Source organism: Eptesicus fuscus, chromosome 9, assembly GCF_027574615.1.
Source record: "Eptesicus fuscus isolate TK198812 chromosome 9, DD_ASM_mEF_20220401, whole genome shotgun sequence".
NCBI classification, from domain to species: Eukaryota; Metazoa; Chordata; class Mammalia; order Chiroptera; family Vespertilionidae; genus Eptesicus; species Eptesicus fuscus.
Window position 1 is genome coordinate 15,176,684 of NC_072481.1, and position 27,070 is coordinate 15,203,753.

Genomic DNA, 27,070 nt, shown 5'->3' on the forward strand with positions numbered 1-27,070 from the left:
TGATGTGGGTCTTTTTTTAAATATCTTCTTCTTTTAATGTTTTCTTTTTTAATTTAGAGAGGAAGGGAGAGGGATAGAAACATCGATTGGCTGCCCCCTGCATGCTCCACAATGAGGATCAAGTCCACAACTCGGGCATGTGCCCTGACTGGGAATCACACCAGCAACCTCCATGGGCTGATGCTCATGGGCTTTCAGATACTTAAAAATGTGTAACAGGTAAAGTTATACATCTAGTATTTGCTTCAAAAGAACCTGGGAGTCATGGAGGGGCAAGTAGAAATAAAGATGAAACTGGATTGGCCATGAGATGGGGATTGGGAATGTGGGGGTCATTGTACTAACTTGTCTTCTTTTGAATGTGTTTGGAATTTCCCATAAAAAAGAAATTTTAAGTTTATGGAATTGGAAGCATGTATGTTGGTATGTGTGTATATATACAGATATACTTTTGAGTGATAAGCAGAGGGTTTAGTAGGGATTTTATTCCACAGGGTATTTGCTTTGTAAAAAAGGGAACAGTACATGGTCCATATTCAGAGGAGGATAGTTCTGTTACTTCCTGAACTTGGTCATAAGCAGTCCTGGGTCCAGCCTTCACCAGTCCTCCAGTAGCCACTGCCACACCTTCATCACTGTCCTTAGCTTCAGAGTCCACATGGTTCCTGAGTCCAACTCTAGATTCTGTCAAATTCCTAACATGATTCAAAGCGAGAGTGACTGAATTTATGTTTGGTACCAGTAATACTAAGCCCAAAATGCTTCAAAGATTAAGCAATCACACATTTAAAATACATAGAAAAATAATATAATTAGGATTTATACAAAGTAGATTATTACAAAACAAGTACACTATAAGAAATACATCTTATATCCAAACACAAAAATTTGGAAATATGTTTAAGAAAAACCATTTATTTTTAAATGCTGAGTGGGAAGGCATAGACTGATTTCTAGCAGAAATTTTCACTCCATCTCAAGCTTCTAAAAACAGTTCCTGAAGATCAGACAGCTGTTCCTCTTTCCAAATTCTGTTTAATTTCAGCTGTATATTTCCCATAGAATCTTTCTGCCTTTTTGTTGAATTTGGCATTCCTTTCATTAATATAGTCGATATCTGCATCATCATTATAAGGTCGTCTCCGGCTATATTTGTCTCGTTTTTCAATTCTGAGGGAAAAAGAAAATAATTTTTAAAATTTTAAATGTCTTTTAAATTTTTTTTTAATTTATTAACTTGAGAGAAAAACATCGATTTGTTGTTCCACTTATTTATGCATTCATTCATTGATTCTTGCATGTGCCCTGACCAGAAATCGAACCCGCAACCTTGGCATATCAGAACAGCACTCAAACCAACTGAGCTGGCTGGCCAGGTCTTGTCTTTTTTTTTTTTGTCTTAATAGAAATAGCCTAGTAGTTGAGAATAGCATCGTTACACTTAGAACAGCACACTTTGGTGGGTGGGGGAAGCAGTTTTCATCAAGATCAAGTTGAAGCTGCTAATTAATAGCACAATAGCACAACCCTGGGTAAGAACCATAAAATAGAGTAATATACATATTCATCTTCAGAATGCCTCTAAGAAAGCAATGATAATCTTGTTAGAAACTGGAATGGATTCATAAAATATTAAAAGAAGATGACTACAATAATTATATTAATAACTAGAGGCCCGGTGCATGAAATTCATGCACGGGGGCGGGGAGGTGTCCCTCAGCCCAGCCTGCACCCTCTCCAATCTGGAACCCCTTGAGGGATGTCCCACCGCCCGTTTAGGGGGCCAGTGGGATCAGGCCTAAACGGGCAGTCCAACATCCCTCTCACAATCCAGGACTGCTGGCTCCCAACTGCCTTCCACTGCAGGCCTGGTCCCCCCAACTGCCCTCCCCTGCTGGCCTGGGTCCCCCACAACTGCCCTCCCCTGCTGGCCTGGGTCCCCCGCAACTGTCCTCTCCTGCAGGCCCGTCCCCCCCAACTGCCCTCCCCTGCAGGCCTGGCCCCCCCCCAACTGCCCTCCCCTGAAGGCCTGGTCCCCCCAACTACCCTCCCCTGCTGACCTGGTCTCCCCCAACTGCTCTCCTCTGCCGGCCCGGACACCTCTAACTGCCCTCCCTGCTTGCCTGGGTCACCCCCCCAACTACCCCCGCTCCGGCAGGCCTGGGTCCCCCCCAACTGCCCTCCCTTGCTGGCCTGGTCTACCCCAACTGCCCTCCTCTGCTGGCCTGGTCACCCCCAACTGCCTTCCTCTGCTGGCCTGGTCACCCCTAACTTCCCACAACTGCCCTCCCCTGCCCTCTTGTGGCGACCATCTTGTGTCCACATGGGGGCAGCCATCTTGTGTCTTGGTGTGATGGTCAATTTGCATATTACTCTTTTATTAGATAGGATAACCACAGCTAATATGGAGTGCACAGTATGTGAGGCACTGTCCTTAATACTTCACATGTATTAACTTCTAAAATACAGATTCATTCCACTCTGCCCTATATTCACCCCTATCAGTATAAGAAACAAAAATGTAGTGGAGGTACATTCACTAGAACAGTGGTCAGCAAACTGCGGCTTGCGAGCCACATATGGCTCTTTGGCCCCTTGAGTGTGGCTCTTCCACAAAATACCACATGAGGGAGCGCACGTACAGTGCGACTGAAATTTCGTGGCCCATGCGCAGAAGTAGGTTTTCAGCTCTCAAAAGAAATTTCAATCGTTGTACTGTTGATATTTGGCTCTGCTGACTAATGAGTTTGCCGACCACTGACATTCTAACATCTTCAAATCAAATAGCAGAGTGATTACTAAATAAAAGTTCTTAAAGAAGAATAATTTTCTTTAAATCCTTCCCTGCTTCAATTATAACAATTCAATTTTATCAATACTTTGTTTGCTTCTCCATTCCAAATCATATGGACTCAACTCATACTTGCTGTCCCCAAAACCACTGTAGATGCTAAGTCAGAAATTAGCAAGTATAATATCTGTCTATTCAATTCATTCTAAGCTTATTATGTCCATTTTGCCATTAAGCACTTAAAATTTCATACTGCTCTACTGAGTACTTACTGTTTTTCCAGATCTGTGACCATCCTATCAATTTCCTGAGTGGAAGGCACATGCGTTCCATGAAGAAGACTGTTGGATGTTGGGAAAAACTCTTCTCCACTGAAAAGACAGCAAAATGAACTTAGAGTAACAATACAAGTGCCCCACATTTCCTAATGTCAAAGTAAACAACCATTCACGATGAGAGATAAAATAGACACATATTTACTGTGGGGTGGCTCCCACCTTAACTTTAAAAAAAATACAGAGCCCTGGCCCGTATGGCTCAGTTGTTTGGGTATCATCCTGTGCACCAAAAGACTGCTGGCTCACCCAGCCAGCGTGGCCCAGGAGGTCACCGTTCAATTCCTGGTCAGGCCATCTGCCCAGGTTTGTCAGCTTGATCCCCAGTAGGGGGTACGCAAGAGGCAGCCAATCAATGATTCTCTCTCATCATTGATATTTCTCTCTCTCTCACCCACTCCCTTCCTCTCTGAAATCAATAAAAATATTAAAAAAAAGATTGCTGGTTCAATTCCTGATCAGGGCATATGCCAGGATTGCAGGCTTGATCCCCAGTAAGGGGCATGTAGGAGGCAGCTGACTGATGCTTCGCTTTCACATCAATGTTTCTCTCTCTCTCTCTCTTTCCCACTCTCTCTAAAAATCAATTAAAAATCCTAAAAAACAAAAATACAGAATTGGAAGGGATCTATTAAGTCACTTATTCTGACCCCTTCGTTCTATAGATGAAAGAGCCAAGGGCAGAGTCAAAGGGCTCGCCTCCAAGTTCAGGTATTTCTCTCTCCACTAAAGCGGGGGTTGGCAAGCTCCACCATCTGTTTTTAAAAACAGTTTTACTGGGACAGAGTCACACCCATTTGTCTATAGGTCCTCTATGCAGCTTTCACATCACAGCAGTGGAGCCGAGTACTAGCAGTTGTGACAGAGACCATATAGCCCACAAAGCCTAAAATGTTTACTATCTGGTCCTTTACAAAAAAAAAAGTTCGCACATGCCGGCACTAAAGCATCTGCCTCTTAAAAGAATAGCTGAGTGAATAGGATAATCTGGTTTTAACCACTTCACACTCAGTCTTGGGACGCCCAGCTAGAAAGATAACCAGATGATGAGCTTAACTGCTGTGGCGTGAGCAATAAACATTGTTGTGGAGATCAGAAATCATTCTTAACACAGCTGCCTGATAACCCATACCTAAACATTACCTAAGCATTATTTATGTGTGCATGGTTGTATATACTCACACACAAATATGTCTACCTCAGGATGCAAAAAAACAAAACAAAAAAAAACCTTGCATTACTGTCAACTTACTGCTTTTCTCTCAGTCTCTCATATGTTTCCATGTCAGGTTTGATCTGTCTGGTCAACCGATGATACTGGCGTAACTGGGCAGCAGCATAATCTAAAAAGAAAATGAGAATCAGACATAATATACTTCCTTGTTTGGTCATTACAATTCAGGGGGAAAAAATCTAAATTATGATTAGTAATATATGCACAAGACACCAATCTAAGCAGAGCCTCTTATCCTGAAGATGCTGACAATACAAACCTCGATTAATTTTACCACGAAGAATAAAAGAATCCAGCTGACTGAAGTATAGCCATTACTGCTGCCCCAGGAGATGTATATGTATTTTCTAGGGTTTATGCCCCTAGAGAATATCCCTGAAGGGGAGTATCCTTTCATAAGTCAGAAACATTGAAGGTGATGCTTAGCCTAACAGGCCCATTCAATAAAGTAAAAGCCAATTTTACCTGAAAATCCCAGGTCGGGGTTTTTCCTCTTCTTTTTCCTCTCCCATCTTTCTGCATCTTCGGCACTGATCTCCAGCAACTTCACTTTCTCATAGTCCTCCCCTCTGGCTGCACATTCCTAAAAAGAAAGGAAAAAGCTGAAACCAGCAATTATGATACAAACAATTATTTTATCTATTTTAAAACAAGAAAGATTGAATAAAATTATCTAGCAATACTTTTAAAATAATGATTAATCAAAGAAAATTGGGGAATCTGCTATAGTATATAAGAAATAAGCACACAGATTTAAAAATAATATTTATTCAGCATTTATCAGGTATCAGACCCTGTTTTTGTAATGCCCAGTGTTCAGAATCCCCAAAAACCCCCCAGGAAGGAGCCAAGACCCGCTGTAACTGCAAGAGAACCTTTATTCGTGCTAGCACGAGCTCTCATCTCCAGCGCTCACCGGGGAAAAAGAGACCCTCTCTCGCCAGAACAAAGGCTTTAAAGGGGGTCTCAAGCAGTGGGCAGGGAGAGTGTTTATGATTGGTCAGGGGTAGGGTGAGGGGTCCAGTTACACAAAGGCACACTGGGCAGCTTGCCTAAAGTGGACTGAGTCCACCTCTCTACATTCCTATTGGCAGGTTCATGCAATTGTTACATTCTCGCGGTTTTCTAAGAAAAAGGAGTCATATACATAGTTACACAGGGTGGAGGGTACAGTACATTTTGTGCTGTCCTGCTCTGCCCTTTCATTTTACAGCCACTGGCTCATTTAACTCATAATTTACTCAATTATTATCATAGTCTCCATTTTACAGATGAGAAAACAGAGGCACAGACAGGTTAGATAACTCACCCAAAGTGTTGCAACTAGTAAAAAGCAGAGCCAAGATCTGAACTCTGGCATCTAGCTCTAGAGCCGTGGACAAAACCACCTTGTTTTACTGTGTCAATACAACAGAGAGACTGAGTAAACCACTTATGAAACAGCAGAGGCGTTCCGAACCTTTTTCTTTTCTTCCTCCTGTAGTTCCCACTCCAAACGAGCTTTTCTGGCTTCCCAATTTGCAGGCAACTTAAGTCTTTTATCTTCTTCCACAACTTCTTGGTGATTTAATTTACGGGCTTCATTCTAAAACGTAACAAAAAGTTTATAGCTGAAGCATGAAAATCAATCCAAACAGATCTTGCCTTCTGTGAGGGTCAGGTAAGACACATTACCAAGGGGACCCCATTTTATCTTAAAGCAACAAAGACCCATCAAAGGATTTTAAGCACGGGAACCACCTAACTAGGTCTGCATTTGTATCGAGTAAAAAAAAAAAAAAAAAAAGTGTTGGGCTGCACTGATTTGCTGCTGCAAAGGCCTGGAGGTTCATGTCAGCTTCACCTGTTGAGCTGTGCATTCCCTCAGGGTTGGATGGGACACGGATTCACAAAGGGGAAGGACTACTACAGTGGCACTAAAGACTTCAGATGGCATGAAATAATGTTAAACACATGATGAGAATGACGTTCTACTTTCCAGTCTCTTTTAATCTTGATTAACTCAAGGAAAAAGCCTCAATTTGGGGCTGGGGCTCTACAACCTCTCTTAATATCTCTAATCCTTTCCAAGTCCCCCTCCTTCTTAAATATTTTAACAGTTTACATTATGGCAAATGAAAGAAATTTTCCAGTTGGATTACTCTGTGAAGAGTCCGTTTTAAAATAAATTTAACTGCATAAAGTAAAAGGAGCATATCATCTTTTAAGGGAAAATTAAGTTTGATGTTTCTTAGGTCACAGGCTGGTGGCAGTAAGTCCAGGAAGCCATGTCTCCTAATTTCCAACCAGATGTTCTTTACACAGCCCATCCAAGTAAATATTTAAGTGTGTTTAAGTCTTTATTAGATTAACTTTTGGAGGCAAAGAGAGAAATTCCTCTCAACTACCATCCCTTATTTATTCTTGACGCTGACAATACCCTCCAGGTGAAGACACTAAGAAAACACGTGAAATCAAACAAAGTTGTGTTTGTTGCCCAGAAAGAGACAGCAAACCATAGGGAGCTGTAGGCACTTCAGTGAGAGTTAGGGGGGTAGGCATAGGATTAGGGTATCAGCGGCTGGGGGGGAAATTCGAGGAAGCCTGGTTGTGCTCTGGATTGCACTGTCAGAAAGACAACGCATTTTTGATCGAGTATCTCAAGTTTTTACATACGAGGCAGGATTAATGGAGCAAGACCAATGTTTTATTTGGTAATAACAGTCTATGATGTTAGCAGAAGAGGGGACGTGTGGTCATTTCTGTGGTTTGTCTTACTACAACAGTCAGAGTGATGCTGAGGTTTTGTGGAACCATGGCCGGGCTGTCAGGCCACTTCAAGCTGAGTCAAGAGCTGTTCTTTTTTCTTTCTCAGCTCCAACTGCAGCCAGTTATTTGCTGGACTCTTGTCTCTAATATGAATTCTCTTCCTTTGCATTTGGATATTTTTTTCCTCCAACTTCTTTGTCTGATAACACCTTACTAATCTTTTAAATAGTAGTTTAGGTGTCTTATATAAGACACTCCCTGGAGAGAGAGAGAGAGAGAGAGAGAGAGAGAGAGAGAGACACACACACACACACACACACATTGTTTTAATCTCTCCTCTGTACTCCCCAGCCTTTGTTCCTAACTCTAGCATGGCATTTACCACAATAAAATTTCTAGCTATAAAGTTGCCTCCTCTTTTAAGAACAGAGGCCTTATCTTAATCATCTTGTGCCCCACTGACTAGCTCAACCATTGACACTACAGACTTTCATTGAGCTTTCCCACGGATTCAACCAACCTCAGATCTAAAACGGTATTTTCACATTCATTGACACTACAGACTTTCAGAGATTTTTATATTGATTTTTAGAGAGAGAAAAAAAGAGAGGGAGGGAGGAAGGGAGAGGGGAGAAAGTAACATTGATAGTGAAACATCCATCTGCTGCCTCCGGCATGCACCCTACCTCAGTTGGAGCTCATACCCTGGCATGTGCCCTGATCCAGAATGGAACCAACAACCTTTCCCAGCAAGGGGATGACGCCCTACCAACTGAGCCACACTGGCCAGGGCTGCTGCTTATTTTTGAATGAAGAAGCAACCAGCTCTCTTATTAGCATTGGACAAGTTTCTACATATTTCCCTAGTAAAATACAGTTTGTTAGAATACAGCAAGGAGGCTGTTAGTAATAGAGACTCCCAAACCTAGTCTAGGTAAGTTAAATCAGATGTAGGTGGGAAGAGGGTTGGAGCGGGAATGTGTACAGTTGACCTTTGGACAACACAGGTTTGAACTACAGAGGTCCACTTAAACCAGATTTTTTTTCAGTACCTAAATACACACGGCCCTTTCTATCCCCGGGTTTCACATCCACGGATTCAACCAACCTCAGATCTAAAACAGTATTTTCACATTCCCAACCGCAGATCAAAAATACAGCTGACCAGCCCTGGCTGGTTTGGCTCAGTGGATTGAGCGACAGCCTGCGGACTGAAGGGTACCAGGTTAGATTCCGGTCAAGGGCACATGCTCGGGGTTGCAGGCTCAATCCCCAATAGGGGGCATGCAGGAGGCAGCCGATCCATGATTCTCTCTCATCATTGCTGTTTCTATCTCTCTCTCCCTCTCCCATCCTCTCTGAAATCAGTAAAAATATATATTTTTAAAAATACAGCTGACCCTTGAACAACGCCGGGATTATGGGTGCCGCCCCCGCACAGTCGAAAATTCGCGTGTAACTAATACTGTTTTCATTCTGCGCGGTTGGTTGAATCTAAGTATGCGAAGGGGCAACTGTAGAGTCCAAAGTTATATATGGATTTTCGACTGCGGGGTTCAGCACCCCTAAACCCAGGCGATGTTCAAGGATCAACTGTATTTTCAAAAGTGATTACAACGTGCTACCAGAGTTGAGAACCACCGGGAAAGATCTTGCATCCGGCCACGCGCGTTTGTTAGGCCCGCTGCTGCGACTTCCTCGTCCCCCCACAGACACGCAGGGGCCTGACCAACGACAGGTCTCAGCATCTACTCACCCGCTTCAGATGCAGCTCCCGGAATTTGCGCAGTCTCTGCTCGCGCTTCTGGGCGGACAGCTCCTCCGCCGCCGCGAGGGGCTGCTCCTCCTTTGCGCTGTTCGCCAGCACCTGCGACAGGGAGGGACGGCTGTTGGCAGGGCTGGCGCGGCTTCTCCCGGGGCCGCCCAGGCCGATTCCCCGCCGGGCCCGACAGGCCGCGCCGGGCCCGCACTGCCGACCCCGACTCCACAGTGTCCACTCCTCCCTGTCCTAGCACCCAGGCATCTCCTCCACCTCTCGCCCCTGTCGGCCCCTGTCAGTCCCCCCACGAAATCCCCTGGATAGAGCCGGTGGCACTTACCTTCTCGGTTAGGACCGCAGCCGCCATCACAAGCCTCTCCTTCCTACTTCCGGCAACAACACAGCACTTCCGTCGGCCTTCTGATAGCTATTAATAACCTACGCGAAGCCCCGCCCCTTCCTGGCAGTCTCGGAGCTTGGGACCAATCCCTGCTCTTTCTAGCAGTGAGCTGGTTTTCGATTGGGCAGGACCTTGCGCAGCCGCAGAAGACAGGGGCGGGGAGAGCGGTGAGGTGGGAAGCGAAGGGCAGGGAAGCGCGCGGAAGGGGACGGCAAAGGAAGAAGGGCCGGCTCTGGGCCTGGTAAGAAAGTCACCTCCTCTGCGTGTGCTCCCTGGAGCCGAAAGTGTTTATCCTGATTGTCATCTCTCCGTGACTACCTTGTCTCACGTGGGCTTTCAGTACTGTCACATGTGGCCCCATTTTAACTTTCTCAAGAGCGTAAGAGACTTCTCTTTGTTCGTTTTCCGTTTCCCGCATCAACGTTGTAAACTGAAGGAGCTCAGATGCGTCCATCTTGTTTACTCTTCGTTTCCAACAGGGAAACTGTGCGTTAATAAAAGGAAGGTGCTGGATACAAGAGGAATATATGAAAATTATTATTTTCTGCACTAATAACCACTAATTCGACGTAGAAATGAATAAGCCCCAAAATGAAAAGAGATATAGGTATAAAATTTGAACGGTAATAGGAAGAAAAGCATAATTTGAGGTACAAAAAAATTAAGTTTGAATAGGTGAAGGATTTTCTGCTTCGAAACAATATAAAAACCTATCACAGAAGGAGTATCTAAAGCAGTATAAATGTAATGTTCCCATCAGAACCTCTGGGTTATTCTTTCTGTTTGGGGAACTGTACAATAATGGCAAAAATCCAAAAGCTCAACCACACCTATATTGGTGAGACTGGTAGGACTGAATATCGGTACAACCCCTAGGGCTCAGCGACGAGGATCTTGCGGGGCAGTCCGGGGAGAAGCCTCCTACCAGCAAGTGCCGGTGGACAGCTCGGAGGAGGAGCAACCCCTCGGGGCAGCAATTCCGGGAGCCAAAACCTGCCACCAGGCCAGGCCCCCTGCCCATTTGTCCATAAGTGACTGTCATTCAGTGGCATCTACAGTCCTCTCAAGTACCTGGAAACAGTGAAATTCATACTTTGGGACACCTGTTTCAAGCAATCCTAAGGGACTTGCTTACATCACACAGTCCTTGAATAGTCAGAACCAGTATATCCCTCTGGCCTTCTTATTCAAAAACAATTGCTTTTCCATCGTTACCACATTGTCCCCTGAAACAGTAAAATAACATTTAAAGATATAATACAATTGAATGTCTCATCTCTCCCTACAATAAAATCCGAAAGTCTGCTATGAATGGCCTATCATACAAGTAACATCTATTTGGATTTATTTCCATCCCTGTGCTAACAAACGTGATTTGTCCTCATGGTAGAATGAAGTTTGAAAATTAAGTCACCAAGAAGTTGTGGAAGAGATTACCTGTAAACTGGGAAGCTAAAAAAGCTCTTTTGGAATGAGAATTGCAGGGGGAAAAAAAGAAAAAGGTAAATAAAATTCCTATCATCCTCATAGGCTATAGATCCAAATATTATATTGTGTTTTGTTGAGGCAGTATACAGTCAAGCATTCTGGCTCTGATTCCTCATCTGTAGCTCAGAAAACTGAGAATAAAATACATAAAACATTGAGAACAGTGCCTGGTACTGGAAATTCACTCTAGCCCCAAAATGGTAGCCACCCACGATATGACTATTGATTACATTAAATGTGGCTAGGGCAAATTAAACTGTGCTTTAAGTGTAAAAATACACACTAGGTCACAACACACACACACACACACACACAGTAAAATATCACAGTATTTCTTTTTATTTAAATAACTTTTTACTTTCCTTCTCCAGATAGGAAGCCTACAAAATTTATTATACTTTATCAGGAAAATACAGGGCAGTCTTTCCTAAGAGGCCTTGTATTTCAACTCCCTGGGCCAGAAACTGCTACTGGACAGACTGAACCAAGCCAAGGGGAATATCCAACTATAATCAATATACTTTCTGACCAATGGCACACAGGGTTCCTGACCTCCTCCACGCTCCGGATTCTATGTCTATTCAGCCATGTGAGCATGGACACTTAGGAGAAATGTGCACATCACTTAAATCATTTCCCCACTCCTGGATTTATCTAAGTCCACTCAAAGTCTGCTTTCTGCCCACGGTAAACCCCAGAGGTCAGGAGGCCAAAGGTTCTCAATGTCTATTCGGGGTTCCTTTGGAGGCCCAGCAACGACCCTTTCCTTCAAGATCCGTTCTCTACCTTGGGATCACGCTAACCACACACAGTAATAACCCCGAGTTCCCGAGGCCGGATGACATCAGATGAGGATGACGCCGGGACCAAGCCTGCTAGAGAGAAGGCGAGGTGGATGCCTCACAGCATTTCTTATATTGTGTTGAAATATTTTAGATATACTGGGATAATAATTTAATTCACTAGTGTGAATTAATACTGTATTTCTATTGGACAGCACTGAATCTAGACTCTAGATACAAATTCTCATCTTGCCATACAGTCATGCAATGCATAACAATGTTTCAGTTCATGATGGAATGCAAATATAAAGGGTGGTCCTATGAAATTACAATGGAGCTGAAAAATTCCTATTACCTAGGGAGGTAGTCACTGTAGCAAAACACATTACTCAGGTGTTTCTGGTGATGCTGTGTAAACAAACTTAAGTATAGCGTAATTATGTACAGTAACAAATGATTGTTACTGTTTTATGTATTTATTTTTTATCTATATTTTTTAATGTTGTTGCTTTTTAGAGGAAGGGAGAGATAGAAATACATCCCCCACCAAGAACTGAGCCCACAGTCTGAGCATGTGCCCTGACCTGGAATCAAACCTTGACCTCTTGGTTCCTGGGTCAACATTCAACCAAAGCCACACCAGCTGTACTTTTTATCTGAAAGTGTACTTTTAGTTTGCTGTAAAACAGTATGCCATGTTACATCATGTTTACACTCTTGGTTGCATTTGCTCTTGTGTGCTTTATTTCCAGCCCAGGAGCAATAGGCTATACCATATAGCCTAGGTGTGTAGCCTGTACCATCCAGGTTCCTGTAAGTGCCCTCTGTTTGCACAATGATGAAATCGGCTAACTACTCATTCCTCAGAACATACTCCTGTGGTTGAAGTGGCACATGACTGTATTGTCCACAGATTATGTGGTAACAGGGTATCACACTAATTGTATTCCAATTATGTAATGACAGCTTGTCTGGGGGTATGCAGTTTGTTTCAAAGCATAAGGAGATATTAAACATAGTCCTGGCCAGGCTGAACTAACAAGGTTAAATTAGATAAGGATGGAGCAATTATGAGAAAAAAATGAATATAATTATATTCTTTTCAGGATACTGGGAAGAAAAAATTAATAGACTAAGAGAAAATTAAATAGGGAAGTCTCAAGCATATTAAGAGGCTGGATCACTGTAGAAGTGCAATCTCAGAAATGGCTCATATCCATAGCAACTAGCCAGACCTCGCATGTTAAATAGCTGTTTATGAATACAGGTCATAATCAGATTAGGTACTTTCCGTTACCAGCGAAGTGACAGTAAAAAAATCTAGTATTGTCAATTATTTCAAGTCTCCCTTACAAGGAAATCCTTAAGTTACATAATTTTACTAAAATACCAACTAATACTAACAGATTGCTCAGATTAACATTTTCAGTTACAAATCTTAAAGCCAATCCTTGTTTTCTCCGACTTTGCTGTATAACCAGGCTGACCGCCCACCATGTTCTGCGTGCACCTCCTGGTGGTCAGCGCATATAATAGCGACCGGTTGTCTATTTGCATATTAGGGTTTTATAATAGACTAGTGGCCCAGTGCACAAATTCGTGCATAGGTGGGGTCCCTCAGTGTGGCCTGTGGGGATTGGGCTGAAACCAGAAGTCCAATGCTGCCTGCCGCGCCCACTCATCCTGGCCCTGCTGTGCCTACTGCGGGCTCATGCCCAGTCAGTCCTGATGAGGAGAGGCTTGCGCTGCTGCAGCAGTGCTCGCCAGCCATGAGCCCAACTTCTGGTGCCCATCCCAAAGGGTGTGGGGGTCCAGGACACGAAGGGCCCTCCGGGCAGGCAGTGGGATGCCCTTGCCAGCCCAGGATCCAGATCCATCCTGCTGACGTTCACACTGGTTGTCAGGAGCCACCTGGCAGCCGCTTTTATATAGTTTCTTCCTTGTGGGGCATCTAGGGAGGGGAAGTGGCCACAGTGCCAGAGGCCGATGGCGCTGTCAGGATCATGCCTGTGGCGCTGGTCCATTGGTGCCTGGCCTGTTCTTAGGAGATTGGACCTGCAGGACTACTGAGGGAGTGAGTGGCTGCTGCCAGGCTGGTGTGCTGCCGGGACAGGAGCTAAATGGCACTCCCACTATGGGAGCACACTGACAACCAGGGGCAGCTCCTGTGTTGAGCAACCGAATGACTGGTCGACTGGTTGTTCAGTCGCTTAGCCTTTTATATATACTGTATATATAGAAGATATATATAATAAAGTCAGACTAAAATAGTAAAAACAAATTTATTTACAAATATATACAATAATTACTTTTTCTTATAAATTCCATTTCTATGTAACCAATTGATACTATACAAAACATTTACAAAGTATATATACAAGACTCCCACCTGTACATACAACTCTGGTCCATCTGTGCTAATATCTGCAAAATAAATCTAAAATGTTAACAATTACCACTAAGTTGCTCATAGGAATGAAATAATGCCATAGAAAACACAAACTTGCAATAAAGTGCATTTCAAGCAACCTTAGCCATCAGTTCTTTTTAAATAGGTTTCCACAATTCATACGGACTTTTTTTCTGCTTTATTTTTAGGGATCCTGAAGAGGTCTCTTCAGCAGTTTTTGCTATGGAATTCTGTAAGAGAACAAATTTTCAAGTCAGCTTCCCAGACACACATTATTGTACATACTTAAAATATTTGCTTTACACAATACATTAAATAATTCCATTTAAGACTGAAATTTAAGAGACAACAACCAAATGCCAAGTGTGAACCTCATCTATAACCTCACTCAAATTTAGGCCCAGAAATGGCCAAGTATAATCAAGCATATGCAAGACATACTACAATAGTGAGGTGTTAAAAAGGAGGACAAGGCCTAGCGGGTTTGGCTTAGTGCCGTGGTCAGCAAACTGCGGCTCACAAGCCACATGAGGCTCTTTGGCCCCTTGAGTGTGGCTCTTCCACAAAATACCACGGCCTGGGCAAGTCTGTTTTGAACAAGTTTAAGTTTAAAAAATTTGGCTCTCAAAAAAAATTTCAATCGTTGTACTGTTGATATTTAGCTCTGTTGACTAATGAGTTTGCCGACCACTCCCACTCATCCTTTTATGTATACTGTATATACAGAAGATATATATATAATAAAGTCAGATTAAAATAGTAAAAACAAATTTATTTACAAATATATATACAATAGTTTAATTACTATTTCTTATAAATTCCATTTCTATGTAACCAATTGATACTATACAAAACATTTACAAAGTATATATACATGTGCTATTTTTACTTTAACAAATTATATTTAGTGAATAGAGCATCAGCCTGTGGACTGAAGGGTCCTGGGTTCGATTCTGGTCAAGGACACATGCCTGGGTTGCAGGCTCAACCCCCAATGGGAGGTGTGCAGGAGGCAGTAAATTAATGCTTCATCATTATGTTTCTAATCTCTCTCCCTCTCCCTTCCTCTCTCAAATAAAAAAAAAAAAAAAAAAAAGGGGGCGGAGGGCTGGGGGAGGACAAGCCCTAGCCAGTGTGGTTCAGTTGGGTGTCTTCCTATGCACCAAAGGGTTACCCATTCCATAGGAGACCTGCAGGAGGCAGCCGACTGATTTCACTTTCACATCAATGTTTCTCTCTAAAAGTTCAATTAAAAAATTTTTAAATTGGCACAATAATATATCGAGATTAGCCCTGGCCAGTGTGTCACAATAGTTAAGAGTGTTGGCCTGCACACCTAAGGGTCAAGGGTTCAATTTCTGGTACACTCCCTGCCCCTGGTCCTACGGGAAGCAACCAGTCAATGTGTCTCTCTCACATCAATGTTTCCCTCTCTTCTCCCTCCCCTCCCTTCAATCCCTCTCTGAAAAGCAATGGGAAAAATATTCTCAGGTGAGAATTAAAACTTATACGTACGAGTGTGTGTGTGTAGAGAAATATTAAGTCTATAAAGTGACTTAGTAGGCCCCCAATTGTCACAGCAGACAAAACAAAAGCCCACATAACGGATGTTATGTTCCAAATCCAATTTTTGCGTAGCCAGTGGTTAGATACTTACATTAGGGCTAGTGCTTTTTTGCTGGGAAGACTTTTCATTGGCATTTTTAGTTCCATCTTCTGTTAGCTTTTCCGATAGCTAGACAGGAAGAGAAAATATGTACTTTTAAAACCATATTTTTTGTTTAGAATACTGTATACAAAGCAGCCCAACTGCATATAAATTTAGCTGTAGAAACACAGCCAATCAACTTGGATCTAACCATACAGCTAACAGTGTCAACAAACACTGGAATGTTTTTCCCGTTAACAAAATTGATACAATAAAAGGATCTGATGAAGACAAGCTTCCCCATAAAGCTATATTGTATTCCCAAATACAACTTAACTCTGAAAGTCAAGCCATACCAGAAAATACCTAGTTACAAAGAACTAAGCTGCGATTTTAAACCAGTGTGCTGCAAGTAATTCTACAACATGCAATACCTGACTATTTAGTCAGGGGCACTAATCTCTTTTCCATTTTATTTGGCAACAGCCAACACAATAGCCATCTGGTGTGAATCAATCAAAATTATACCTTTTAAATCATATCAGCAAAAAAATTTTTTGGTGTGCCACAAAATTTTAGTAATTATAGTTTATGTGTGCCATGAGATGAAAGAGGTTGAAAATCGCTGAACTAAGGCATTAGCCCAGTTGGGTACCTAGTCGTCTGAAAAAGCAACTCAACTAAGATTTTGTCTACTACTACTTAAGCATACCCATAACTGAGTCTGAATGATAGGATTATCTAGGTAATATCTTTCCTGTTTACACAGACTATCAATTCTTAACTACCTTAAACCTTTAAAGCTATGGATTTTATGCTCTGGGTTTCAACATAACTTAAAGAACAAAGTGCAATTTGCCAATGCACATCCTGCACATTTCTGTAGAATTATAAACTTATCTGCAAGTGAAGCAGGCCTCTTCTTCTGTAATCTCTCAAAACATCTGGAATATATTGCATATATTATGAAATGGACATCTCGATCACAGATGCCCCAACATTACAAAGTGACCTTTAGTTTAAAACTGTCTTCAGTATCTTATCCAAATAGTACCTATCCCAAATTCTAACATGCACATGGATCTACCAACAAAAACTAAGCTTTCAGTGTGTGAATATAAACTTCAAATTAGTTAAACCTCTGATGCTTTTATGCCCATGTATCAATTACCAACAGATTTTCTTCAGCAAAGTCTGGAGACCACATTCATGATTTCTATAAGACAGAAATAAAGCAGGTAAACTATACTGTATGTTGAGTACAGAATTTCTGGGAACATTATGCTGGAAATGAAAACTACAGATACTCTGTAAAGACAAGTTAGAAAAATTTGGTAACTACATAGAAATCACCTAAGTACCAGCTACAATCATGAAAGCAATTAATTGTGTCAACTGAAAATAATGGTCATTCATCTCCCACTTTTATGGAAGAGACTAAGTCTAGTGATGTCAGATGTGCTATTTTTACTTTAACAAATTATATTTAGCTAGCCTTTCCAAGAAGGCTAAGATATATTGAATAAAAATGCTAATCAGGTCTTTCTGGCAGCAGCTTTCTGAAGATTTTGTCTGGATAAACCTAGAATACTTACCTCCAACTTTGCACCATTATTTGATACAGCTGTTCCATGATTTGTTTCTTTAGATACAGGAACAATTCTGAGACTAGGGGGCAATTCAAAGTTGGTTGTTCCTAACGCTTTTGCTGCATTGGCTTTTGCTATTTCTAACAGCTCCATTCGATCTACAAAAGAAACACCAAGATATTCCTTAATCTTACAGTATTCCCCAAGAGAACTCAGAATCACAAAATAAGGTTGCATTTTATTTATAATAGCAAAACAAATATGTAAAATATATCCTTATTCATAAACAATTTTCTACCTCTTTTGATGAGTAAAATAAGCATCCCTAAATAATTTCAAGTTTTCAGTTTTCCTGACCAAAGTCCTAGTCTTCACATTGTTTTTGCTTTCTCTTCAAATATGTATTCTGAACATCGTACTTAAAAAAACAACAACTTTTCATACAGTACATCTCTCTCAACTAATGAGCCATCATTGATAAATTACTAAATCCATTTTCAGACTTAAAAGTGTTGTTTGTTTTAAACCTATCCTCTTTTCTGTTCCATGATCCTATCCTGGAAGTCATTTGTTTTGAAATACTGGAACAAAATCCTTGTTGGTTTTTTTGGCAATATAGTATTAACTTTTGAAAAAAGGAATGTTTGATCCCGTTTTTCACGTTCTACAATGAACTTAGCAGAAACTTAGGGCGGGCAACCGAAGTCACTAACATTTACAAGACTCCACAAAGTGCCAGCCACCAGGAGAGGTTACCTGCCTCCACGTGGCCAGAGCCACTTACCGCCCACAGCTTAATCCCAAGGGGGAAGAAATGGGGTCCACTTAAAAAACTGTGGTGTGGTTTTAACTGTTAGCCTGCTAATGTCTTCCTAACAAAACTATTGAGACTCCAGGCACCAAAGAAAATGAAATTATGGAAAACCACACCGTGGTTTTCTTCTCACACTGTCGGCGCCCGTGTGAAAAGGATCGAGGAAGGAGGTAACTGCACCTCACTCACCTTTCTCACTTAAGCGAAAAGGCGTGGGGCTCCGCGACCTCGACCTGGATCTTCCCCGCCAACTCCCGTGATCCTCCGGGTACACTGTGCGACCAAAGCCGTAGTAGCGCCGCCCCCGCGTGACCGCGTAGGCCCTTCGGTAATACGACCGCCCCCGAGAGCGGGACCGGCTGCGGGATCGGCCTGGCGAGGGAGACCGATAGTACCTCCTGGAGGAGCCGTAGTGCCTCTCCCGGTACCGGCGGCGGCTGCGGGACCGCGACCGGCTCCGCGAGTAAGACCGCGAGTAGCGCCTGTACTTCCTCTGCTGGCGCCTTCGGGACCGAGACCTGGACCTGCTCCTGCGCCGGGGCCGGCTCCCGCTGCTGGACGACCACCGACTGGAGCCGCTGGAACGGGACCGCGAGCTTCTGGAAGAGCGGCTCCGGGTCGCCGAGGACAGCCGGCTGGACCCGCCCGAGGCCGCCGGGGACTGCAGGGGCGAGCCCGGCCACATATCGTTCACGTAGTTTGACATCTGGGCCTGCGGTAGGAAGCTTCCTTGTCTCTGAGGATCGTTCCCGAAGATTCGGTTCCTAGAAACGGAGGGGGGAGGGGCGGAGTGACGTCCCGGAAGTAAGGCCCGCGGGTGGTTGGGGGAGGGGGACTGCGGGCCTTGACAAAGCAAAGCAGACTCTCCAATTCCGGTGCAATCGACGCCGGACGCCGGCCCTCCCGCCCGGCCAGCGGCCCCCTTTGTGCACCACGCCGGGCAAAACATGCACAAGCCTTTCCCCGCCACCCACGCCGAGGTTCCCGCGGGTCCGACCTCGCCACCAAAAAACTTACCACGGGCCGCCGACCTTCACGCAGGACGAAGAGAAAGGCCCAACAGACGCCTCCCTCCCACAGCCAGGGACGAGGACGAAGGGGAGTTCCACAGCCGCTCCCGACCGCGAACACCGGACCTGCACCTCCGACCTCCGGACGCGAACTGAGCTGGGCGGTAGCTGACGCGTCGAAAATACTAGAAGCTGACGTGTGGCGCATGCGCAGAAACGTTGGCGCGATGGGCGTGGCCTCCTTTTCGCCCAACCGCCGCCCTTCCTTCCTTACCCCGCCCGCCCCACCCTCCCTGCCTCCCGCCTGACGCAGGGCCCTCCGGGATGCGCACGCGCGACCGAGCCGCGGGGGCGGGGCTGCTCCATCCGGGGATTGGAGGCCTGCGGTTGTTTTGTTTTTCTGGTTGAGACTTTGTGAGGCGGCCCTGCCCCGCAGGTGGTGGCGGGGTCTTTGCCTCCACCCTCTGGGAAGCTGCAGACTGGCTGTGCCTGGACCTTCCTCCTGACCGGCGATGGGAGGGCGGCCGCGTCCGGGGACTCACAGGATCCCTAAACAGTCAATGTTAACGTGTTTGTAAGAAAGGTGGAGACGGATGCCGGATGCAAAGACACCCATAGATGACCTTTAATCAAGGAGGTCAGAATGCGGTCTGAGATGTCATCCCAAGGATACTGTGCTTGGTGTTGGGGAGTAAACACCCATGACTATTTTATATCTAAGGATTTATAAATAGGATACATTCCAAACATACTTATTCTTAATAAAGCATGACAGTTGTCTTGAGATAGCTTTTCATTGAAAACCAATCACAACTGTAGGGAGAGTTAGTTGTTATATGAGCTTTGCAAGTCAAGGGTGGCATTTTCACAAAAGCCAGTTTCTTTGGAGGGAGATACAAACTCACTTTTCTCTTGTTCACATTCACCCCCCTCCCTCCTACCCTCCATCCCCAAACTTGCAATAGAATCCGCACCCATCCACGTGATCTCCCTTGCTTGGCACTGTCCACAGTGTCACCCCACATCTCTGAGGAAGCATCCTAAGTGCTGTCCCAAGTAAACGGAAAAGACAGTGCCTACCCACCTGGAATTCTCGCTGAAAGTTCTCATGAAGCTGTGCGAGTAGACGCAAGTGAGTTTCAGATTTGACAAGTGTAAAAATGGTGTGTTAAGGGAAATAATGTGGAACTATGTGTAAGACAATACAATTTTGAGCTCTTGGTTATGAATAAAAAAAGGGTGGTAGGATTCTCTGTAGAGAGTTCATGATAACAGTCAAATAGGTGCCTAAAATAAGGTGACTAGAAAAATTCTGGATGCTACCATTAAGAATACTGAACCCATAACAGTATTACTTTCCAGCTGCCTCTCTACAACCAGCGGGAGTCTGCAATCCACACGGGGGATGCCCCTTGATCACTCGGATGACCTAGGGAGCTGGCACTCCTGGGCTCCTTGGGGCAGTAACAATCAAAAAGACCGCTCTTGGCAGGCTACCACCCTCAGGACACTATAAACAGCAGACGGAAGCACTGGGAAGACTTTTCATTGGCATTTTTAGTTCCATCTTCTGTTAGCTTTTCCGATAGCTAGACAGGAAAAGAAAATATATATTTACTAATTCTGGAGCTTCAACCTAACAGACAGGCTTCCGGTTTCCCATACATCTAGAGACTGTTGAGGTGTTTGGACACACCATCCTCGCTCACAGATCCACAACATGGGAGCATAGACAGTTTACCCAATATAACAGGTAGCGCTATGGTCTGAATGTTTACCCCCCGCTTCCCAATTCATAGGTTTAAGTCTAACCCCCAAGGTGATGGTATTAGGAAGTGGGACTTTGGGGAGGTGATTAGGTCATGTAGGCAGAGCCCTCGTGATTGGGGTTAATGCCCTTATAAAGGAGACGGTAGGGACGTCCTTTGTTATCATCATAATCAGCTAGCCCCTATTAATAATAGAAAGAGAGCGAAGGGGAGACCAGACATTATGAGCATGGTCAGCATCTGGGCAGCTTCACCAGGAAGCTACAGCTTCACACTCCTCAGGGAACCGGGTCCATTCCCTGCAAATCACTGGTGGAAGGGATCAGATGAAGGGGGAAATGGGCGCATGTGTAGTGAAGTTGGGGTGACCTAAGGAAGGTGCTTGTCTGTCAGTCTAGCCTTGGGAACAGTGGATTGGCTGGGGGGTGGATCCAGAAGTGTGTGAAATCTTGGAAAGTTGAAATCCCCAAGAGTTCCTTCTCTCTTGTGTCCTTCTTGCTCCTCTCTTGCTCCATGACCCCACTCTCCCATTCTCTCTCCATAGCCATGTGTATAAGACAATGGCCCATGACCTTCCGAAACCCACACGCAATAGACTGCAGCTGGGAACACAAGCTAAGCTAGCCAGATGCTGGACTGAACTGGACTGTAATAAGGAACAGAAATTCTGGGCAGTGGTCTTAATTCTGGCCCTGCTGAAGACACAGTTGTACTTTTTCCATGGCAGTACGGATGGAGATGGGACCTTGGAGGGGAACCCCCTTAATTTTACATCATTAATAAAGCTTTCCATGAAACCCCACTCTCCTGTGGGGGGGGGTCTCAGGAAATTCTTTTCCTCAGGGCACCCTAAGAACTCCACTTCCACCGATAGCACCTTCACCCCTTCCACCATGGGAGGACACAATAAGAAGGCTACCATCTGCAACCTGGCAGAGGGCCTTAACTAGAACCTGCCCACGCTGGCACTCTGTTCTTGAACTTCGAGCCTTCAGAGCTGTGAGAAATGTGCCTGGCTGGCGTGGCTCAGTGGTTGAGTGTCAACCTATGAATCAGGAGGCCACGGTTTGATTATTGGTCAGGGCACGTGCCTGGGTTGTGGGCTCCATCCCCAGTGTGGGGAGTGCAGGAGGCAGCCAATCAATGATTCTCTCATCATTGATGTTTCTATCGCTCTCTCCCTCTCCCTTCCTCTCTGAAATCAATAAAAATACATTTTAAAAAAAGAACTGTGAGAAATAAATTTCTCTTGTGATAAGCCACCCAGTCTGTGATCTGTTGTCATAGCAGCTGCCTTTATTTCTCTTGAGGATGTTGTTGCTGAATAAAGAAGGATATAAAACTGACCATTAGTTTTAAATTTGTCCATTTACATATTTTCAGAAAAGAGGGAAACGTGAGTAAATGGTAACTTATTTAAGGATCTCATATTAATTCTCTAGAAATGTCTACTATTTGGAACTATGCTTGATTATCCATTCAGCAAGCATTTCCCTCAATTTCTTCTTCTTCTTCTTCTTCTTCTTCTTCTTCTTCCTCTTCTTCCTCTTATTCTTCTTCTTTTTTTTTTTACCAGTTACAGGAAAATCACAACATGATTTCTACCTTGGAATAGATTATAGGCATCTGGATATTACACTGGTTTTAGAAGAGGCAAATACTACTTTTAAAGAACTTGGTCTATGTAGTATCACATAAAATTAGCACCAGTAAAGAGAGAATTTTATGAAATTTGTAAAATGAAAAATTCAAACACATAAGTTTAACTATATATATATATATATATATATATATATATATATATATATATAAAATATTTCTGGTAGGGTCTCTATTTTTTTTTGGGGGGGTCTCTATTTTTTTAACAGGAAACTGTGCTCATAGAGACTGCTTTGTTACAACTACAGTCATGTGCTTCATGGAATCTAATTAGAATATACCATTAGAGTCTTAAGATTTTTATACTTCCCTTTTTGAAGACCACTTGGTGCTTTCGAAGAATTAACAGTTTGTGAACAGTGCTTGTGATTCATTCTTCCATTGAGAGCAAGGGCAGAACCACGCAGTCACGCAACTGCAGGACACACAGATGGCCAGTGTGTGGCAATGTTTAAATACTCTTCTGAAAGTTGATGCCACAGCTCTGTGCACTGATTACAAATGCACCCCAAGATTATATTTGTCTTTTTTATTGCTCAGTTTGCCAAGGTTTGTTTACCAAACAGAATAAGAAAAATGAACATGAGGTTTTCTTGCACAATTTTTAATAGATATATGATCAAAATGTGAGCTCAATTGCTTAAGGAAATCATAAACATGATTTTTAAAAAAATATGTTTTTATTGATTTCAGAGAGGAAGGGAGAGGGAGAGAGAGAAACATCAATGATGAGAGGGAATCGTTGACCTGCTGCCTCCTGCACGCCCCCTATTGGGGATCAAGCTGCCCTGACCAGGAATTGAACCATGACTTCTGGTTCATAGGTCAACAACACTCAACCACTGAGCCAGGCCAGCCGGTCGTCATAAACACAATTTAATCACTCAATATGGCTGTAAATAGGTTGTTACTGTGGAGTATCCTGGTATGGACAAAGTATTATTTTCACTAAAAATTCTGAAGACCCAGGTTCTCCCCCCCCGCCCCATAATACTTAAAAACAAACAAACAAACAAACAAACAAACAAAAATACATGCTCACACACACATTTTTGTCATACAAGAGAAAAGTAAGGAGACATAATAACTAAAAAATGTAACATGATCTTCTGGATGGGATTTTGGAACAGAAAAAAAAGGACATCAAGTAAAAACTAAGGAAATCTGAGTAAACTATTGACTTTAGTTAATAACAATGTATCAATAGGGGGCACAAATGGTGACAGAAAATAAATAAATACATAAAGTATCAATGTTAGTTCACTATTTGTAACAAAAGAACCACAAAAATGTATAATGTTAATACTTTGGTAGGAAAGCTGTGGAGGGAGGTAATATGGGAACTTTCTGTACTATTGATTCATTTTTACTGTAAATCTAAATTAAAAAGAAAAAACAGCAACAACAACATAACTCTCATCCATGTACCCATGGAGATGGATGGTGGTAATGACTGCACAATGGAAATGTACTTAATACCACAGTACTATACGCTTAAAATAGTTTAAATGATGAATTTTGTTTTGTATATACTACAATACACAGAGGTTTGCCATTTTTACTTCAATTTTTTTTCTTCTGTTCACAAGGTTTAGAATTAGGTGACTTGCCCAAGTCACACTATTATTAAGTGGCAGGGCTGATATTCGGACCCAGATTTGACTGCCTCCAAAGCCATCTCCTAACCACCTGCTTTACTGTTCCTCCATTAGTGTCCCTGGAGCCCCTCCTCCTCTCGCAGGTTAGGTATATCCCAGGGTCTTAGCGCCTCCTGAAAGCTCTTCCTCATGTGATTCTCTCCTGCTTCAGGTCCTAAGATTAATAGCTCATGTTCATTCCTTCAGTAAATATCCATTGAGCATTTTCTAGGTACCAGGAACTATGCCAGTCCTTTTCCACACTCCTGTCATTGTTCCCACAGTCCCGGAAAAGAGGAGCCGCTATAAACCTCAGAAAACTGCAGCTGAAAGGCGTTCAATTGCCTTTTCAGGGTTATAGACCTGGTTGGTGCCCAAGCCAGGCGTCAAACTCAGGTGTGCCTAGCTCTAGAACGAAAGCTTCTCATGGCTTCCTTTGTTCGCTGGAGACAGGGCATTCCTTTTGTTTCTTCAATTGTGTTTTCTGGGAGGGAAGGCTCATGCCCCACATGGTTAGTAGCTTGAGTTGCCCTTATTCTCTAATCATCCATACCTACGTTTTATTATATATTCCTCTGGTCATGGATTATTTCTTCTGCTTGTCTTTCATCTCTCCCATGAGGTCTAAGCTTTGTACATACATGGAATTTTTATTTTAATGTGTGTACCCTGCCATCTAAAGCTAGAAAGAAATTGGGTGTTCTCTTCTGAGCCCCTGCCCTCTCAGAGGTTACTTTTCAAATATAGCATTGCTATTGGGTACCACTGTTCATGTTGTTAGGATGAATGGATGTACAGTCACTGTTAATGACAGTTACACAGTTATTATAAGCACTAAAGGCTCGGTGCATGGATTCGTGCACTGGTGTGGGGTCCCTTGGCATGGCCTGCGGGGATTGGGCCGAAACCAGCAGTCCAACACTGCCTGCAGCTCCTGCCTGCCACTCCCGCTCATCCTGGCCCTGCTGCGCCTGCCACCGGCTCTAGCCCAGTCAGTTCCCATCCGTGAGCCCTGCCTCTGGCACTCATGGGTCAGCTGAGTGGTGCTCCTGTTGTGGGAGCGCATTGACCACCAGGGGGCAGCTCCTGTGTTGAGTGCCTGCCCCCTGGTGGTCAGTGCATGTCATAGCGACCAGGCGACAGGTTGGTTGGTCGCTTAGGCTTTTATATATATGGATGACTCAGTTGATTGTTGAGTTCTTCGCCCTAATTCTGATGGATATCATTTGATGTGTAACTAGCTGCAGAAAGGCATTTAAAACTCTTGAGAAGAGGCCGAAACCGGTTTGGCTCAGTGGATAGAGCGTCAGCCTGTGGACTGGAAGGTCCCAGGTTCGATTCCGATCAAGGGCATGTACCTTGGTTGTGGGCACATCCCCAGTGGGGGGTGTGCAGGAGGCAGCTGGTCGATGTTTCTCTCTCATCGACGTTTCTAGCTCTCTATCCCTCTCCCTCCCTGTAAAAATCAATAAAATATATTTTTAAAAAAATAAAACTCTTGAGAAGATACAACACTCTAGGGAGGTTAATATGATGACTATGAGGAGAATAATAGCCAAGGACTTAAAAATTCTCCAGAGCAGAAATTCCCAGGAGCCAAGATTTAACTAAACATATCAATAGATGAAATGTCGCCCATTAGATGAAAGAGTCACATCTGATCTGTAAGATCTTTTCATTTAGGGTAACAATTCCTGATTTATTAACACAAACATCTTTTACCAATTACAACATATGCACCTCCTTTTTGGGCAGTAGGGTGTCTAAGACTCGTCTATTTTGTAAGACTACTAAACTGATGTTCATTTAAAAATATGCTCTAGATTATACCGTATAGCTTTGTCTTTTAGTCAGTTAATGCCCACCCCCAAACCTCAGAGCTACAGAGATTTCATGCCTCTAAGAATATCAAAGTAATTAAATGACCCAACAACACTGGTTCCCTAGCTTACTTATGTACTGTCTCCCTACATGTAAGAAAGGTGAACCTGTAGATGCCTCTTAACGACAAATGACCGACCCACCTTTTTCTGCTTTGTGACCTCTTCCTGGATCTCTCCCTCCAACTGCTGAGCTCTTTCCCTTACACCATAGGGTTAAAGCCGTAGGCCCTTCTGTAATACAGGATCTCCACTGTGAGTGGCGCCTCTGGGCGAGGCCAGTCCAGACTCCCCGACGAGCACTCTGAAACGGGGCTGAGAGCTTCTGGAGGGGTCCAGCGGCCACAAGCCCTTCACACAGCTAAGACATCACTTCTTCCGGCTTTTGAAGAGGGTCACTCCCCCCAAACCCCATTTTCTCTTGCACAGCGGTTTGAACCTTGAGGATTTCCCAGGGGCATGATATTTGGCAAAGTGTGGTGACATTTTTGGTTGTCACAACTGTGGGAATGACACTGGCACCGAGGGAGCAGAGGCCGGGGATGCACACTAGGCAGCCCCCATAAACAGAAGTTTTTGGCTCAAAATGTCAGTAGTACCCAAGCTGAGAAACCTTGCCTTAAAGCAAAGGGAAGAAAGGTCAAATCCCATAAATAGGTCACGGCACCAGGATTAGGGACACGCAGTACCCCGCACACTGAACCTGGACATCCCCACCTCGCAGCAGGGACTTAGAAAACACGGTCACAGTGGTAACAAAGTTAAATTCACAAAATGTCGCACTCTGAGATAGCTCCTCTTGGAGGCGGAGCTACGGCGAGGGCGGGGCCAGACTCTCGGAAAATAAACAAGACTTAAAAACTCACACTAGTGCTGTGGAGCCGCCGACTTGGACCCACCTTTTTTTGGTTTGTTTTTAATGTATTTTTATTGATTTCAGAGAGGAAGGGAGAGGGAGAGATTGAAACATCAATGATGAGAGAGAATCATTGATGGGCTGCTTCCTGCACGCCCCCTACTGGGGATGGAGCCTGCAACCCGGGCACGTGCTCCTGTCCACTGAACCAAACCGGCTAGGGCTGGACCCACCTTTTGCACCACGGGGAACCTGGCACTT

At 43.8% G+C, this 27,070-nt stretch overlaps 2 protein-coding genes across 2 annotated transcripts; both read right to left on the reverse strand.

The window, feature by feature from the left end:
• Positions 1-465: 465 nt before the first annotated feature.
• Positions 466-9,310, reverse strand: SYF2 (SYF2 pre-mRNA splicing factor). The gene is made up of 7 exons (XM_008148072.3): positions 9,208-9,310; positions 8,865-8,975; positions 5,820-5,945; positions 4,826-4,943; positions 4,379-4,469; positions 3,064-3,162; positions 466-1,170 (listed from the first exon to the last, which is right to left on the reverse strand). The coding sequence occupies exons 1-7, from the start codon at positions 9,232-9,234 to the stop codon at positions 1,005-1,007; spliced, it is 738 nt and encodes a 245-aa protein (XP_008146294.1). The 5' UTR covers positions 9,235-9,310; the 3' UTR covers positions 466-1,004.
• Positions 9,311-13,805: 4,495 nt separating this feature from the next.
• On the reverse strand, positions 13,806-19,179 carry RSRP1 (arginine and serine rich protein 1). Its single transcript, XM_028155303.2, has 5 exons — positions 19,016-19,179; positions 18,188-18,762; positions 17,191-17,342; positions 15,605-15,682; positions 13,806-14,177 (listed from the first exon to the last, which is right to left on the reverse strand). Exons 2-5 carry the CDS (start codon positions 18,702-18,704, stop codon positions 14,085-14,087), a joined length of 840 nt encoding a protein of 279 aa, XP_028011104.2. The 5' UTR covers positions 18,705-18,762; positions 19,016-19,179; the 3' UTR covers positions 13,806-14,084.
• Positions 19,180-27,070: the final 7,891 nt, after the last annotated feature.